The sequence below is a fragment of the Phaethon lepturus genome, unplaced genomic scaffold, assembly GCF_000687285.1.
Source record: "Phaethon lepturus isolate BGI_N335 unplaced genomic scaffold, ASM68728v1 scaffold399, whole genome shotgun sequence".
Taxonomy (NCBI): Eukaryota; Metazoa; Chordata; class Aves; order Phaethontiformes; family Phaethontidae; genus Phaethon; species Phaethon lepturus.
In genome coordinates, this window is record NW_010560982.1 from 115,637 (window position 1) to 135,023 (window position 19,387).

The following is a 19,387-nucleotide window of genomic DNA, read 5'->3' on the forward strand; positions in this document are numbered from 1 at the left end:
CAGCAGGGAACTTGCAGGCTTTCGTGCTCAGTTCCTTTTTGTTTGCTGCCCTCTGCGGTTCAAGCTGCAAATAGAAGTAGGACTCGTGTGCGTGGAGTTAGCGTTACACACCTCCTTATGCTCGACTTTTATTTGCACACTACTGCATGAGGAGAACTCAAAAACTTAGAGACGACATAAAATACGCTATTTCTAGCTTTTTCTTTACAAGCAGAAATGCGGGGGTTTTTAAGCTTTTAGCTAATTGCAAGAGTATTTGAAAGTAAAGGGGGAGCCAGCTCCCATTCTCATTTTTACCTCCCTGGCTAGCTGTGTCCTGGCCCCCTGCAAGACGGGACAGCAGTCCACCGATGTGTAGGTGTGGGGCTGCTGCTATCCTACCCAGAGGACCTTGAGGCTCAGAAGGCTGATGCTCGCTACCCAAGCAAGTAGCGTCAGCAGGCCTGGATTTGTAGTGCCACCAGCTCCGCAATTTCAACACCATATGCATTTCAATGGATTTACTTATTTTATGTAGATGCACCCAATTGTTGATACTAGCATTTCTGTGAAAACTAATTCATTGGTATAATATAAAGATGAAAACATGCTATAATTTCAACATACTGTAACTTAGTGTGGAGAAATTATGAAAAAGCAGTTGTTTGCTATTGTCTTCTCAGATTATACAGATCTAAATTGTGGAATTTTTTTTAAGGTAAGCAAAAAAACTCTGAAAACACCAAGCATACTCTGTAATGGGAATCAAGTTGATATATAATGAAGTTATCTTCTGCATTGTGAATCTGTCATTTTTTGCCCTCTTGCCTTCATCTCCCTGTAGAAGAGAATCCCATGGTTTTCCTTAAATCAATGATAGTCTCTATTAAGGTTACAAATCTTTACTGGTTGGTTCATGAAACTAATTTCAGTGGTGTTTTTGTACTGAAGACTTGCGTGTGTATAGCTGAGGTGAAACAGGTCTTACTAGTAGTGCTGAATTATTGCTGTGGATGTAAATTAAATGTAAGGGCAAAACTCCAGAGCAGCTTCACTTCCTGACCCTGCTATGGACCATGGCAAGCTGTTCCTCACTGGCATTCACTTCGCATTCTGTTCACAGGAATAATACTTCCCTTACTTGAAAGGGACGCTGTGGAGATAAATCTATAAAATAAGAGTTGGTGTCCCGATATTGCATGAACAGCTCATAGATACATAAGCACCAAGGTAGTTCAAAAGGGTTGCTGACCTTTCAATAGAGCAAAATTGGCAGTCTGTTCCAGTAACATCAAAGGCAGCAAAAAAAGTGCTGTAAGATGTTTAGTTACCTGAAATGGTCAAGAGCACAGTGTTATCTCTTGCAGAAACAGAAATAGCTGTATGTGATTGGTGACAGCTTGACTCGGGAGGAAAAAGTGTTACGTACTTAGTCACCAGTATCTCTCTTTATGCAGGACCTTGTTGTCTTTGTGGGTTGCTTTCTAGGTCACACCGTAATTAGTGTCTAAGTTCTGATAATTACAGTTGTGGAGGACCAAATTTTAAATTCAAAAATATCTTTAACAAGAGGCTTTCTCTGTTTCAGAGATCTTTAAGCCAACAGTTCACTGTAATTCTGTGCTGCATGACAGCTTATATCAGATCTAACAAAGGAACTGGAGCTATTTAGAAAATAATTAATGCAGCCAAGTTTACAGTTGATTAGATATCCCATTAGGAGCTCTACCATTTTGCACTGTCATGTTTTCATGCTACTTGAATAAATATGTCAATTATTCTTCTGTTCATTGAAAAATTTCCTTAATGCTATCTTCAATTGCTACTTTATCCCTTTGCTGTGAGAATTTTCAGATGAAAACAACGTATTTCACTGTGGAAAAAAATGCTTCATTATGTCAACAAGGCTGTGGGAGACAAAGCATTACAAAATACTGCTAAAACAAGTATTATGGAATGCATAACTTTTTGTTCCCTATTTTTTACCATAGGATTTAAAATACACCAGTTCGGTTTCACATACTGAAGTGGCTTTTTAATATAGTTGTGCTTGCATGATGCATATTGATAATCTCTGTTTGGCACTTGCTTCAAGACAGCGAAATCCAAAATTAACATGCTTTGTGAGAAGACAAAGAATGACCAAAAGCAATACTGATAAAATTATGTTGTTATTGCTGATCAGATGGGCAATTTCTTGCCTGTGGTGAAGATGACAATCATTTAAACCATCATGTTAACAAGGAATCCTTAGTAGCATTAAATGTACTTAACTAGTGCAGTGATGTTTACAGAAGTGGTCAGAGAGCCCTCTTAGCTTCAGAAGAGTGTTTTTAAAAGGTTTAGCATCTTCCAGTCAATGGAAGAACAGCAACAAAAAGAAGTATTAAAGCTACCAGCCAGTCAAATGACAGCTCTTGAACAGGAGTATTCTCTATCTTAAATACCATCTTCATTCTTTGATTTTATTCCCTTCCTTTCCCCATATTTGTTTTGTGTTTGTGTGTGTTTGTTGTTAAAGTGACATGGCATTTCTAGCACTTCGCTCAGTGTGTGCCTTTTCCTTCCCTTTTCCTTCACAACTGCTCCAGACTGATCGCATAAACCCAGATGACATAGATTTAGAAAACGAACCCTGGTATAAATTCTTTTCAGAACTGGAGTTTGGACGTCCGGTAAGTGAGGACAGAATATTCATATTTAAACATTAGGAAAAATATTTTTATAATGAAGAATTTATGAATTACCAAATTCAACAAACATACGCTAGTAAAGTTAAGATTTTTTGTTTTGTTTTTAGAAAGATCAACAAAGTCATCTCATGCATATAACTATTATTTTTCAAGTGGAACCTTAACTTGCCAGAGGTAGTAGCTTTAACAGCTTTAATACAGACTACATATTAGACAAATAGTAGTGTGTAAATACTTAAGAACAAGGCAAATTGAATGTTAAATGGCAATGTTTACTAGTCTCCCTAAGTCTTTTGCATTTGGCTGGATTATTTTTAAACAATCTCTCAGAACAGAAAAACATGCCAGTTTGCGTTAGGGATGCTAAGTTACAAATCATGTATTTTACTTGAAGGAATGTGTCTAAATTTAAAAGTACATAACCACATACAAATTGCTTATGTCAGTAAATACTGAGGGGTTTTTTCTCCTTTTTTTCCTCTCTTGTATGCATACGTGCAGAATACATATTTTGTACCTGAATAGAGAGATACGTGTTTGCTCTGATTTCAAGTTAGACACCTGTTTGAACAACCAGCCTTCAGTTCTGCTCCGATTTTCACAAATAGGTCCAAAAAAAGGATTCGGGCAAACAGATGCTACCTTAGTCCTACTGCAAGCATTTATGTTTAAAATTATAAACCTGAAAAGCTCCATTTGGTTGAAACAAGATCAGAGGTACCTCAGGTTTTCACCTTTGGTTGTCTAGGCACTCGCAATTCTTCTGCAACTACCACAGGCTTAATTGGATGTACGCACCAGAGGCTGTTTATATATCTTGTGCAAGGATAAAACAGAAATGTTGTCCTCAAAGCAAGACTGAGAACTAGGTTTCGCTTCCTCCCTGCACAGTGCCTTAATGACTAGGTTGGAGATGCACCTGCTCTTGCTTTTGCACACACTCTCTCTGGCTCCACGGAGCTCAAATTCGTTCACTCTAATATCTTTAGGAAAAAGGATAACAAATGTCTTCATCCCAGAAGAATGTCTAACACGGTGGTTAGAGGACTTTCCAGACAGGTGGAAGAGGTGACTTCAAATCTCCTCAGAAAAAGGAGGAAAGTAAACCCAAGCGTTCCCTCAGTCTAATTTAAGTATTCTCGTAGCTCCCCAGGGTCCTGGGCCAATTGAGGAAAAAAACCAAAAGCATTTGCCTGCCAGCAGGACATCCCAAATAGACATGGCATTTGAGCTTGAGAGTATCAGGCTTTAAAACATTCCCATTCTTATCTTTCCCTGTTAGCTAGCAATTCTCTGAAGCCCCCCTCAGCATGCTAATTACTGACATGCCGGGCTACGCGAGGAGCCCGAGCGCTTGACACAGGGCCCTGGAGGGCACTCTGGGAACCGGGTACCTTAGTCCCTTTTTGGAGCTAGCCATAAGCCAAAATCAGAACTCCCAGCTACTTGGGTAAGAGCAGAAGAGAAGGCAAAACTATATACATTCTTTTAAAGCTTTAATGTTTTAGTCGTAACATTTCAAAAAACTACCCATTGAATGCCACCTGAAAATAATTTTCTTTAAAAGTTAAATATATCTGGGTTTAACTTGTTATCCAGTGGTCTATAACGTATCGCATTTTCACTGATTACCTTTAATCTCCTTTTATCTAGTCATTCAAGTTGTTTTGTCATTCCTCCTCCTAGGTGGGCAGAAACAGTCCAGATACATTCTTCTGATGAACAATATGTCAACAGTATTTTACCCATACTGATAACCTGAGATTAGTGTCTCCAGTAAGATAAAGTATATTGAGATTTCCCCAGCAGAACATAACTGTGATGCTTTATACTCTTCTCTCTCATCAGTATTAAAAACCGCTAGTATTGATTCAACCATTTCAGTTGTAAATTTTGCCACCTAAAGTTACTAACATTTTATTAAGATGCTTATGATTTAAAAAATACTGTAACACATTCCTCCTTCCATTCTACCTATATGTGTCACTCTTTGTATCTGATGTTGTCAACACTTAGTTTCTAACTGTGTCACCTTCTCCACATGTTTCATTCCTTGCTGCCATTGATTCTACTTCATTTCATCTCTACACTTCTGCTTTTATGATGCAGCCACCTAAAAAGCTTTTGGACTATGTTCAAGACAATTCTTCTGGTGTTTCCAATGAGGTAAATGAATGATTCTTGTTCAGATGATTCTCTTGGGAAGATGGGTTGGAGTGCTCGCCATTTATGTCTTAAGTTGGTTAAAATTTAGTGGTTTCCTTCTGATAGCTGTGGGACGTTTCTAATTTACAATCATTGTATCTTTGTCTTCATATCTTTCCAGATCACTAGTGCTTTTGGATGTTGATCTTATTATCCTAGGAACTGTGAGTCCTTATCCCCACAACTGATCCGAGATTAACACTCAGAATTACACGACAGCCCATATGTCTCTAACTCTTTGACAAATTCCCACTTCTTCAGAGTTGGGCAAGTGCATTGCTTTCAGACACAATTAATACATCAGCACAGTGGTATTTCTTTATTAAAATATCTGGCTGCAAATTCTGTATGTCAGGTGAAAGCCTTTCTGGCTAAGTTACCATTTCTCCAGTTAAGTATTTATGACCCAGGTTGCTAATCAGGCACTACAGCAATTAATAATCCTGTTGTAAATTTATAACTGCAGGATTGACTGTCGCTGTCATTACTGCAAATAAAATGCATCAAGATCAGGTGGTGGGCTGCCATTGCCCTACTCTGAGTGGGAGAGATTCAGGCTTTCATTCCTTCTCCTCTCCCTCCCCATTTTTAGGGTGTTAGGGCAAAACTCCATGAATCCTGTAATGACAACTGTACTTCATATGGTGGCTTTACTTTGTTCATATGCGTGATTCACTCTCATCTTCTGCAGCATCTCCAAAAATTAAGCACAAACCATGGCCTTAAATTGCCAATTGTTTGCAAGTTACTCTGGTTTCATTTTAAGTTCTATAAATCTGAAAAAAACTCAGTTGTGAAATTTGGGCCCAGTTCTCCGAGACAATAAGCTTCTAGGCCTTCACTAATACTTGAGAGTACTCTATACATCAGAGACAACTTAAAAGGCCTAGCATGATTATTTGAAATATTATCATGTTCAGTAGGTCTGGGTAAAATGGCTACTAAGTAATACTGCTTTTCTCTTGGTTTAAATTACAAAGGCATTTATCTTTTCTTTTGAAACTTTTAAAATCTTTGAATATGATAAATCATGTTCATAAACTACAGCAAATTAAATATGGGGGCGGGCAATATTCCGAATAACTTCCTAAAGTATTAGAGCCATCATGCAAACAAGCCTGTTTGTTGTTTACAGCTTTTGCCTACTTTCCCTAACTTCATTTTCAGTCACCGTTAAAGACTTGATGCATGAAAACAGCTAAAACATTGAGTTAATTGTAAATATATATCTGGGTTTTTTGAGTAGAACCAAATCAAAATATTCTACAAAGTCTGTATTTGGTAGATTGGAGTGGTTTTCTCCCATATTTAATTATTTTTGTCAGACGGCCTTTATCCATATAGGGCAGCATTGAATATTCTGGAAGATTCCTAGTTAACTTTGGGGATGGGGGATTGGGGAGGATGTGTTCTGTTGGGCCACTTGGAAGTGGCTTGGAGGGATCATGGGTCAATAAATGTCCCAGAGCTGATAGGACAGCTACAAACAGTGGTACGTGCTCTTGGCAGTGAAAAACCACCATATCCACTGTTTGCTTTCACCTTTGCCTTATATGTCCTATCAGTGAGTAGAAGGTACAAGCTCCACACAGCCTAGGCAGAATAACGTATACCTGTGGTAGAAATTAGTATCATAGAATGCGCAACATACAGTATCTTTCATGTAGAAAAACATCACAGAAGGCATCAAAGAATGGGCAGAAGGGCAAGTTATATTCAAGGCGATAAGAGTATCTTAAAGGACAGAAACCAAAAGCCTTTTACCAACAGTAACCCAGCCATCAGCTTTAGCATGACACACACTTCTTGCTGTCTTAGGCTGGTCACTAACACACTATTTATGGCCTGGGGAATGCTGTGGATAAACAAGTTCTCTGTGGTTTGTTTTCAGCTGTGTGATTTACCCGTTGCCTTCCATAGGAAGCAAATCCCAAATCCTTGGGATTTACATCACAGTCTGTATAGCCCTGGAGCCATTACAAATGGTGGAAAGAAATCACTGCCTCATTCATGGCTGTTTGGCCAGTATCATGTCACAGATGATCTTGGGCCAGTCCCCAGTGGAAGGGGTTGGCACCTGCACAAGAAACCCTGCAGTCGCAATTAATCTGCAATGTTTGTATCCCCTCATGCAACAGTTCTAACAGAGATCACCTGTCAGCCCGAGTCTCCTTCCTCTGCTGGTTACCAGACTGTGGTAGCGACTAGTCAACAAAGATGAGGTTGATAGTTGTGGCCAGTTTTGAAGTAAGACTCTGACATTTTCCAGAACAGGCTCAGATGTGTGTTTTTGTGATGGGGAGTTTTGTGTTGTGTTTAGCATAGGGAAGCACAAAGACCTGAGGCCTTTGCTTCACTCTGTTGTGTAGAAATGCGAGGAGAACTGTGGTTATGCTACCTGTTGGTGTGAGCAACTCTGCTCCTGGCTTTTATGGTTTTATTGCAGACGGACCTCCTAATAGGAGATCTTTATCTTAAAGTCATTGAAATTGAATAGTGATGGGAGAATTGTCATAAAGTAGTTTTGCGCTTTCAGAGGATGTAAAGAAAAGCTTGAAAATAGGGACTGTATGAACCATAAAGACTTGGGAATAAATACCTTCTTCAGAACATATTTTAAAAAACAAATACCATGATATTTTGTTTAGACAGAACAGGTTAACAGTAATGCACTCATCATGAGCCCCATACGCATCACAAATACTGAGAAATAAAATAGGGATAATTTCCTAAGTGCTAATAACAGGTTTATTGTCTGTCTGAGAATATCTGATGATTGTCAGCACACTGCGATAACAGAACTGGCTCCAAAACACAGGCTTCTGTTTAATCTGCCTGTGGAAAGGAGGTTTGATTCTTTACTCCTTTCCTAGAGCAGATGGTATGGTTTTGTTTCACAGTACCCCATTTAAGTCCACTAACTTCATGAGCTAGGTTACAGTACTTCCAATACTGTAGTCAATAATTATCTGTCTTCATGTTCGAATCTACAAGTCAGTTTTTAATTTTAAAGTATCATACATAGTTTGTTTATCGCCTAAGAACAATGCAATGACAGATGATTAAAAAAAAAAAACCAAACCTTGAAATCTGTGTTTTACTAGGAAAATGAAGCTTGTAAGAAATAACTTGGCATTTGCTTGCAGAAAAATAGGTTGGTTTTAGCAAGTTTAGCAAATAAAAATCAGATGCTGTGATAAAACTTGATTGTATTCCAGAGTCTTCTGTACTCTCCCATCATGGAAAAAAGCATCTGTGGAGCACCACTGCACAGAAAGGCACCTGGGAAAGGGATACATCATTGTATGAGTGAGGCAAACCTTCACTGATGGGAACACCTAACGCTGGGAGAAACTGGGCACATGGTCAGTAGTGTTGGTAGTCATCTTCCAGTAAGCTGTTGCTACAGCAGACGTGCCCCACTGAGAACGCCGTCCTCCTGACATCACTGATGCACGCTTCCCTGTTCCTTGAGAATATGGGCTATGTCCCGCTACCTCACCTTGTTCCTCTTGGTAACAGCTTAATTCCCACGTCGTGTGAAGATCTCATACAAAGGCTGCAGATTGCAGATGAGTGTTGCTTGAAGATGTGTTAATTCAAAAAGAGTAAATGCAACAGGAGTTCCTAGCGGGGGACACACTGCCATTGATACTTTTTTAATGCGACTTTCTCCTTCCTACTGTAGGGCACACACTGTAGGTTGCGTGCATGTCGTTCTCTACTGTAAATGAGATGCAGATGAATAGAGGAGATCATGTCTCCTCTAATGTGTCTGGAGGTTGTATTGGATGAGCTGAAAATGACTGTGCATGACAAGTAGTCCTTTCATTTTTTTAGCATAGCACAAAAGTAATTTTTGGAGCTTATTTCTAGCCTCCCCTCTTTGTACATAGCATAAGTCACATTTCTGTGTTGCCAGAACTTCAGCATTAGCTTCCACAACCTGGAAATCCGTGATACAGTGCAGCAGTGGAAGGATAAGGATGAGAAAAAATCTATTCTTTTCATTTCCTGTTTTATTATTTAAAAAAATATACTTGTCATACAGAATAATGTAGCATATTACAACAGAATCATGTTTGTTGTTCAGAAGTAGTTTGAGATGTTTTGGGCTGCTTGAGCTCTGACAGGAGCAATTTAACAGTATCCATCAGGTAAGAATTTCAGCAGCAGCAGAGAAACTGCTTCAGCTTTGCCTCTAATGTGGTGACGGAATGTTTGAAAAGAGACTTTAATATGTCTCAAAGATGCATCACTTCTAGAGCACATGACTCTTAGACCTATTACTCGTGTCCTGCATTGCTCCCATTCTGAATAGATGCGAAGACTAGTGAGTTTAAACACACAAATGACTAAAACAATGAAGTGGAACAATTGTCGTGGTTTCATGATTTAGTCCAGTAGTCTATTTGATTTCAAAATAAATTGGAAGAAAACAAACAAGTAGTTGTAATCAAAAACTTGGGTTTCCCTTTTTCCTAGACATGTGCTTACTTTGAGGTTTCACCCAAAATGAAAAGCACATGAGAGTTTGTGGGCTGAAAACATCTCATGTTGAGCTGTCCAAGATCAGCAAGAAGCCTTGAAACTAAATTCCTTCAATTACAGGCCAGTTCCTGTGCTGTCTCTTGGTGAAACATCAGTGTTGCCATAGCTCTGTTTGGCAACATCAGAACCCAATGTTCTTTTAAAAATTTGTTGCCTTCAAAATAGCTGTTGAAATCAAGAGGAACAAGAGCTGTGCACAAACACTGCTAACAGGATACAGCTCGTTTTCATAATGCTTAAACGAATAGAAATCCATGTTAGAGCTACTTCTGCCACAGTGTTATACAAGTTAAGCCAAGTATGACTTGAGGGAAGTATCAAAAACCTAGTCCTGCTGTTTCTAGTGGCCAGGTTTATGTTACTGGTTTTTGTAGGGAGCGTATTTATAGATCACTTACCCCAGACTTGTAATCTCATTTGAGGAAAGACTCTACCTTTGCATTTATACAGCAAGTTATTCTGATCGAAACTGGAGCTTATGAACATGACAGCATTTAACAATGAGAATAACAGTAGTAATAAGTAGTAACACAAAAGAAATACTTGAACACTTGTCCACAAAGCAAAGAAATTTCTGTTTAGAAAAAAATAAACATTTTGAAACTCTATGCGAGATCACCTTAAATAAGTTATAGAGGACTTATTTTCTCTGGACAGTAACTTTAAAGTCTTTGAATTATTAACATCTTTTAACTGCTGAATCTCAGGTGCCATTCTTACCAGAAGCCTGAAAGTATTTTTACCAGATTTTTATTGTGATTTAAATTAAAATATCATCAAAAATTACTGAGAAAGTGGGAATGATCTTAGCTCAAGTTTTAGATAACATTTGATCCATATCATGTCATGGTTGTGTGGTTCTCCCTGCCTCACAGTATAATAAATTTCAGTATAATCCAGAAATGAAGACTTCAATTAGTGTCCCGATAGGACCGCTTGGTCTGTGATGCAGGTCTTAAATAATGAGCCCAACTGACAAGTGAGCTCTAACTGAACAGTCATATTGTCTTTATAGTGCCCCACCTGTAAAAGGAGTTTCAACAGTTCCTCTAGAATGCCATTTAAAGTAGGCAGTCTCATGAAATCTGTTCCTAAATATTCTTAGACTAACAAGTGCCTTCTAGAAGCATACGTAAGTGTCAGTTTACAAATCTGGATGAACTCTTATGTGTGAACGTGCAGTTCAAATCACTGGGAAAAAAAGAATACCTAACAAAAAAAAGCACTTACACAGGCAATGGGTGCTATTGCTTCTGCAGTCCTGTTGTACAGAGAGAAGTCGGTAAAGATTTCTCCATACAGAGAAAAAACCTAGAAGGCTTCTGTAGAGAAAAGAATAGTTTCCGCAGCTTGTGAAGCTGTAGGATAGTTCTATTTCCAGTCCGTCAGGTTAGCTCTGAAGTGACATGCCAGGAGCTTAAAACAAGTTTACCTTTGGAGCCACACTGCTTTGTACCCATGAAGAAATACCCCAGGGACCATGGAGTTCATTCTAGATTCATATCTAGTTACCAGAACTGTAGTATTACCTCATTCTGACTGCAGGCTTGAAATGTATGACATGATTGATTTATAATTAGTGGTCATTTAAGGTTGACTTTGCATCAATAATCAAATTATGGAGCAGTACTCCATACCGTCTTCCAGGGCTCATGCAGTAGCCACTACCATAACTCTGTAAGCAACGACTAACATTCTGCAGTAAGAGCTTTCTTACCAGGAATATAAGGTGGTCAGCAAGTGGCCACAAACAAACATCATGGGATTTACAGAAGTTTCTGGCTATAATTGATTGTGGCGAGTAATTGGCGGGGGGCGGGGGGAGAAGCTCTGCAGACCTGACTGGTGCATGAAGGAATTCTATGCAGATGTTTATGTTTTTATAGTAAAAGTTCATTTCAGCTGTTCTGTATCTATTTTTGAAAAGTGTATACAGAAGCATGGCTTTGGATTGTTATTTAGTAGTGCTTTAAAAGAAAAAACATCCCTGAAGTAGAATGGGAAATGAAGTCTAGCGATGCTTTTTAAAAAACACATAACTATTCTCATTAAATAATGCAGTATCTACGTTGGAGTTCCCAGGGTGTTAATCATCATAGTCTGCTTTTATAGGCACTTTCACAGAGTAACAATCATAATCGAACATATATGCAGAAATTATCACCCTTTTTTTCAAATACAGATGTGTAACAGGATTCATGTATTTGTTTTCACAGACTTCCTTATATCATCACTATTCAACAGACAAAGGCCTGAACAGACCCTCTAGGTAAGAAATGCAATGTATGGTTTCAGTAGCCAGAGATTATACAGCCTGAGGGGTTTCTTTGTGACCTGAAGCCAGCAGATGTTGCAGAGAGTCAAATTTTAACATTCACCTGTTAGCTACTGACAAAATGGAGAGATGCACAGAGAGGGTGCTTGTATTTTGATGCTGAAGTGTGAACCTTACTTTTGTTTTACAGGGACTTACTGTTTACATTCAAACTAAGCCTTGCTGTATTTTGGGTCTTTCTACCAACATCCCTGAGCTTCTGTCTCAACTGCAGGAACATGTCATTTAACCTTGCTGCCTGCAGCACTTTGTGCCGTTTTCCTAAGGATGCTACCTCCTCTGTTCTTGGTCTCTGTCTTTGTCCTATCTTTGCGCTGAACTTCCAGTACTAAAAAGTAGTCTAAAGACACTCGATGCATTTACTTCAAAGCCTTCGCTGTAGAAATGACATCACAATTTTGTATAAAACTGTAAAACAATCGAGTGAAGAAGAAATTCAGCTTTTCTCTGTGAAATATGCTGTAAGATGCCTGTGACCAGTGCTTCTCCCCTTTACATGGTTTTGACGTATTTGCTCTGGCATTGTTTACTCTATAAACCAATAATACAGTTATGAGCTTACTTTTTGAATTCATTAATTCTGATCTCAGAATCAGACTGCTGCTAATACTGCTTATTTCTGTAGTTCTGCAAGCACTGCGAGTGACTACAGAAAAAGGAGGAAGTCGGAACCTGCTGTAAGTCATCAGAGGGCGCACAGCGATCAGAACGCAAACAGGCCTAGCCTGGGCCGTACAGATATGCAAGGCCCATATACCACCCTTAGGAAGCCGTTAACTAGCTCATCTCCTTCTTCTCCATCAAGACCAAAAGGTAAGAGGAGAGCATATTTCTTAGCGGAAAACTACTGATGATGTGTTGTACAATACATTGCTAGTAAATGCAGCTGTCTACAGCTGCTCAGTGCACTTCTTTGGGAGATTCACTATAGGAAGCAACAGCTTTGGGCCCTTCATCAAAGGCTAACTTCTTTATTCTTACGTGTGTAATTTTAAGCTGAAAACCTAGATTTGTAACAAGGATTTTCCGACTTCAACTGCTTATTCTAACAAAAGAAAATTGCCTAAATGAAGACTATGATTTGTACCACAACATATAAACCCATGAAGTTTTAACTTATTCGTTAACTTAGTAAACTTATTAGTTTTAATCTTATTAGATTATTGTGATTTTAAAATTGTTTTCAGCATATACAGAAACTTAATCAAGACAAATAGTGTATAAAGTTAAAGATGTATTTCCAGAACAGCAGACCTTTCAAATCTATGGCTGATGTCTTAGACGTTGTCAGTTATCAGGACCTAATTTAATCAAGCAAACATCCATAGTCTGATTTTTTTATTTCATAAGTTCTTTAAGTATTCAGTACAGCATATACAATCTAATTAGTTTCTTTTTCCAAGTAATTCACCATTGTTACCATTCTCCATGTCTCTCCAGAAAAGAGATAATTGAATCAGCTGTTGGTTTGGGTTTGGGGTTTTGGGTGGGTTGTTTTTTAGCAAGACAAAAGACTTCCACCGTATGCTTTACTGGAAACAACATACAGAGTAGTATTGTATACAGTGTTGTCTCCTTCTGTTTGAGTTGTTATTCATTTAATGCTGTATTTTGTAGCTATACTTTCTAATCAGCCTGTAGCTGGGTTTTGAACTCAAGTGTTTCAGTTTCTGATCCAGATTCAAAGTTGTTGTTCTGGAATGCAGATGGAGCTATTTGAGGCATGTCCCCTGAACTGAATGTTGCCACTTTAGACCATTTTTGAAAGTACAGTGCAAGTTATGAGAGACCACGGTTCCAGTTTTGTCTCATAGTGACTTCTAGATCTAGCATGTGCATAAACATATGTCTTTAAACTTGCTTGAAAATTCAGGCTTTGTTATGGAAGTCAAGCTAAGGGTTATTGCTCATTAGGCTTGGTAAACTGATACATCTTCCCCTACACCTGTATAGCAGTTCCTCAGCTGCCTTGTTCTTCCCTCCATAAGCTGTAGAAAACACCACTCCCTTCAGTGCTATTACACAAGGAAAGAGCGGGCTGCCTATGAACAACTGGGAGAAATTTCCCAGTTCATCTTATATACAGATTTATCTTTGTCTTAATTATCTTAGAATATGCAGTTGTTGTGAACTCTGAGCATTATTCATCTCAAAAATTCTAAACAGCTTCTTTCAGAATGCACAGGTGGAAAAGTCAGTAGTTGACTGAGGTCTAGATTTGTGTTTGGCTTCATCTTTAAATCCTTTGCAGCTTCTATTTTCTGCTGACCTGCTTCAAAATCAATACTAATGCTTGATTTCTTACATTGCTTTTGTGGGGAGGTTGCGGAGGGGGTAACACCTCCATAATTCGTAAGGAATTCTTTTTGATGTTCAAATTATCATGAGTACATTCTTACAGCTGGAAAATAACTTAATTAGCTCTGCTGCCCCAGGCTGTATCAACTTACGTACTGACCTAAGTTGATACATGCATTAATTGCTGTGTCTTTTCTAGTCTTTCTAATACTGATGTTAATTCCAACTTTCTGAATCTTTTAATTTCTGGCAATGTCTCTTTTTTACCATGCTGCTTTATGGATTATAAAGGTGGGGATATTAGCAAAGTATATCCATCCCTTTTAAGTTATTCAGTGCACAACTACAACACCTCAAATGAATTAGATTACTGTAGCACTTACAGACAACATTTAGCTGTTCCAAACGATTCAAGAAGGGCCATCAGCTACAAGAATGGCTGGCAAATGACTCGCCAAAATGCAGAAGTCTGGAGCAGCACAGAAGAAACTGCTTCTCCAAAGAGAAAATCTCGCAGCTGTGATGATCTGTTAACAGATGATCGTGATGGTTTTCCCGATGCACAGGCCAAGTCTGAAAGCATGGGCTCTCTGCTATGTGAGGAAGACTCCAAAGAAGTCTGCTCAATGAACTGGGCCTCCCCATATGTTCCTGAGGGCTGTGGTAGTAGTAGGTCAAGAGTTCGTCACAGATCTGCACATGATGCCCCAGGTTTCCTAAAAATGTACAAAAAGATGCACCGCATCAATCGTAAGGACTTGATGAATTCTGAGGTGATTTGTTCTGTGAAGTCCAGAATATTGCAGTATGAAAAAGAACAGCACAAAGGTATTCTTCAAGGCTGGAGAGAGTCTTCTACTGAAGAGGTGCCCAGAGACATGGTGCCAACCAGAATATCTGAATTTGAAAAATTAATTCAGAAATCAAAATCCATGCCGAACCTAGGTGATGAAATGTTGTCAACTGTTACATTAGAGCCTCCTAATAATGGCTTATGTCCAAAGAGGCGATTTTCTATTGAATCCTTGCTGGAAGAAGAAAATCAAGGCAGACATCCCTCTCAGGTACAACGGAGCTACAAGTCTAAAACCCTGGTGCCAATTCATATTGAAGTGACCAGTGATGAGCCGCAACGATCGCATATGGATTTTTCAGACAGTGATCAAGATGGAGTGGTTTCTGACCTCAGTGACTTTATCCAGATCGAAGGTTCATCCTTTTGTAGTGAAAGCGACTTTGACCACTTTTCCTTCACGTCATCTGAAAGCTTTTACGGATCAGGGCATCACCACCACCACCATCACCACCACCACAGGCATCTCATCAGCTCCTGCAAAGGGCGATGTCCAGCATCCTACACCCGCTTCACCACCATGCTAAAACATGAAAGGGCTAAACAAGAAACCACTGACGATCCAAGGAGACAGGAAGCAGAATCTGGCCTCTCTAAGATAGCATTCCTAGTCAGTCCAGTGCCTTTCCGGAGAAAAAAAAATGCAGCTCCTAAAAAACAAACTGAAAAGAAAAAATGCAAGTCATCTGTATTTGAAGCACTAGATTCTGCACTTAAAGACATCTGTGACCAAATTAAAGCTGAAAAAAGAAGGGGAAGCTTGCCTGACAACAGTATATTACACAGACTTATTACTGAGCTGCTTCCAGACATTCCAGAAAGGAATTCATCTCTCAAAGCTCTGAAAAAGAGTCCCATGCACCAGCCTTTTCATCCACTGCCTCAAGATGGTGCTAGCCATCGCCCACTGTACCAGAATGATTGTGGAAGATTACCTCTTAGTGCCTCTTTTCCAGACATGGATGCAACTAACAACAATGATAGTGCACTGTGTTTCCAAGGTGGATTAACTTTCTTCCTCTGTCCTTCTGATTTACTTACTCAGCGTTACTCCCTGTATTTCCACCCTTTCCCTTTCCATTTTTACTTGTGTCATCTGTAAGAAGCTTTCATCCCACAAAATTCTTAATGAAGGATGTCATTTTTACATAGGTGGTTAGGATAGATAGATAAATCTGCTGTCTATTCACAAAATACAGTAATCTGGACAACTGGAGTACCGGTGTATTTCAACTGATAGATTATTGGTGCTATAAATTATAGTGGTGTTATTAATTTAAGCAATGTGGGGGTGTTTTCCCCCCAAGAAAAAGACCTTACAGAAAGTGAATGCATGCACCGTAAGATGCTTGTCAAACAGAAAACAATATGCAGATAGCCCTTCCTTTTTAATTAAAAAAAAAATCTGCACTAAAACAGATTGTTCTGTATAGTTTTGTTACAAGTGATAAAAATGCTGTTAATTCTGCTAGTATTATAGAAAGTTGATTCTGTTTTCTTATGAAAATACACTAATTTCATTGCTTTACATTACTTTTTGTGAATAGACCTTACGATCATTTTAGGAAGTTTCCATTTCCACTGTTCAAACAATACCATTTCCAATTTCTGTGGCGGTAAAACTAGTTCCTCTCATATAATTTTAATGTATCTATCAAGTTTTGAGAAATTTCCTATCCTCTTGGAAGGGAAATTCTTAATAATCAAAACTTGAATGAAACAGGTTGAGTATAACTTTGTAAAAAGTTTGTCTTGGCAGTGATCTGCTCTTAAAGTTACTACTTTGAATTGTTTGATGCTCTGCTTCTCTTTTTCTCAAAAAAAATTGCTTGAGCTTAAAATGTTTAAGTTTAACCTTGCGATATTAAAAGAAGCAAACTAAATTCGTAGCAGGAGTGCATAAAGGTGCATCCCAAATGATTAATGTCTTTGGCAATTCGGTAATTTATTTCTCTTTTTAAATGGTTACATTTCTGTATTAAAGAATTCTGCTTCTAGACATGCAGTCCTCTGTGACAGAGCATCTTTGACAATATAATCACAGAATCATTGAGGTTGGAAAAGAACTTTAAGATCATCAAGTCCAACCATCAACCCAACACCGCCATGCCCACTAAACCATGTCCTGAAGTGCCACATCCACACGTTTTTTGAACTCTTCCAGTGATGGTGACTCCACCACCTCCCTGGGCAGCCCGTTCCCATGTTTGACCACTCTATCCGTAAAGAAATTTTTCCTAATACCTAGTCTAAACCTCCTGTGGTGCAACTTCAGGCCGTTTCCTCTCATGCAGGCAGTTCATATCATCATTTGGTCTGAAATAATTCTTTATATTTTTATTTCACATTGGCAACTCGCAGAGCTATAAAGAGTGTAAGATTTTGATTTTATTATTATTAAAACATGAAAAGATGTATTCACCATCCTATAATATACAACCCTGTAAACAACATTGGTAAACGATGCTTTAGAGAAAGTCTGCCACATAGATTGGTGAGTAATGATTTGTACCATCTCTTAAAACACAGTTGCTTTTATGAAATAACATCCTTTTAAATTCCCTTGTGCTGCCTAACACATGCCCCTGGTAAAGTAGAAATGCATCTTAGATCACTTAGGAGGAAACAATTTTTCTTCACTATTTTCTCATTGAAGCATGCTTTAGTCATATTTTTTGCATGTAATTCTGTGTATATATTGTTGGCATTCCAAAACAGTTTCATGCAACCTGATGAAGTCCCTGTGCTGCTGTCATGTCTTCCATTTCACCCAGTAGGGATGCATCCCTTTATACAGGAAGGCTTAATTTTGCTTTCTCAATCCTCTATAATGTATTCTTCTGCTGTGGATCAGAGGACAGCCTTTGCTTGAGAGACAGTTTTGGTGGGGGTTTTTTTTTTTCCCCCTTTAAGGGGGCACTTTAGCAATCATATCATGTGCTTTTCTTTCTATTAAGGGTAAAATAATAGATTGCAGTATCTGTTCGGCCCCCTAAGTGAAACCAAGCAGCATCACAGATTTGAATGGTTTTGTTTAATTTGCCAGTGTTTCACATAATTTCTGTTTTCAGTAGACCAGGAGTCTCCTGGAAGCTATTCTTCTGCTTTCACTGACATGGGACGATGTACTCCAAGGGAGAAAAGAGGAACTACAGACAAAGAGGTAGTGAAACAATGAATATTGCAGCAATATCCATATGGAAAATTGGTAACAGATCTGAGACAAGATGTGTGTTCGTTTTAAGACACGGTAATGATACAGAGCAAAGGAACAGTTACTTACCATCATATCATCAGGTGGGACAGCATCCTTTTTTTTCATTAAGGAGATTGGTACTTCAAGAAAGTAAAAGAATGTCAAGCTTTGTAACATAAGCTGCTGCTTCTAATTATGTATAAATAGATGTGGATATAAGTTCAGTAGTCACTGACAGGCTCTGTCAAAGTTGATGGGAGTGGGTGTTTGGGACAGAATAGCAGATGTGACTGAGGAATGGCTTTTTTTGAGAACCAGAGTGTTACACAAAGAAACTGCCTCAGTAGTTTCAGAACCGATACAAACACTGTCTGTATTTCACCATTATTTTTTGTTTAGAAAAAGCAAAGACACAGTTTTTAGACAAAACCACTTATCTGAAGCGTGATCTCCAATTTCTCTAATTTTTATTAAATGTTGCACAGCATAAAAGAATACTGTATTTTAATTGCTAATATTTAAGTTTTTGCCCTGGGCCATCTACCTTGTTAAATGGTGGTACAGGTTAGAACTGGTTACAGGATCTGAGTTCGGATCCATTTACACCCCAGTGACATGGTTATACTGCTGCAATTCAACTAAGAGTCTGGTTTCAAAAAAAGATTGCTCGTTACAAAATAAAGGTTAAAACAGTTCCAAGAGCCATAGTGTGTGTTCCTTTTAAAGCATTGTGACTTAAAAGTCATCTTTCAATTTGAAAATACGTAAAATACACTACAAGCCATTCAAGCAGAGACAATGCTCTAGGTATGCTAAATTTGCCAGCCTTTAGATTATGAGAAGGGAGAGAACCCAGTTGAGAACATCAGGCCTGCAAGAAAGGTAAAATGCAAAAACTTACAAATGTCCCTTTTTATTCCTCTTATAAAAAGATGTGCACCCTTACATCATTGCAAATAATGTAATCAGCTCATTCTAGTCACTAGTATATCCTAGAGAGAGAGATTTTTTTTAAATGTAGCAATCCCACCTGCACAAGTTCTTGCAGAGAAAGACTAAATCACTTTACCAACTAGCCTCATATAATACTGCTGATCACTTCTTGCATGTTCCTCTGAAGTATCTGGTGCTGGTTATCCGTCAGAGGCAGCCACTAGGTGAGTGAGGCTCTTGGGTTGGATCGCGCTTCGTGTTTTCAGCACAGCTTTGAAAATAGTGGAAGAATAGGTGTCCACCCCATGGGTGAGGAGAGGTAGGAATGCTTACAGTTTTATTTT

At 38.6% G+C, this 19,387-nt stretch overlaps 1 protein-coding gene across 2 annotated transcripts in view; it reads left to right on the top strand.

Moving 5' to 3' along the window:
• Window positions 1–19,387, top strand: part of SORBS2 (sorbin and SH3 domain containing 2) — an 81,188-nt gene that overhangs the window by 41,107 nt on the left and 20,694 nt on the right. The window contains exons 11-15 of one of the 2 annotated variants that reach the window (XM_010293813.1): window positions 4,782–4,838; window positions 11,645–11,697; window positions 12,389–12,576; window positions 14,353–15,915; window positions 17,989–18,077. In XM_010293813.1, coding sequence (XP_010292115.1) covers window positions 4,782–4,838; window positions 11,645–11,697; window positions 12,389–12,576; window positions 14,353–15,915; window positions 17,989–18,077 — 1,950 coding nt within the window. The remainder of the gene's footprint in view (window positions 1–4,781; window positions 4,839–11,644; window positions 11,698–12,388; window positions 12,577–14,352; window positions 15,916–17,988; window positions 18,078–19,387) is intronic. The other variant, XM_010293814.1, reaches the window with a different exon arrangement.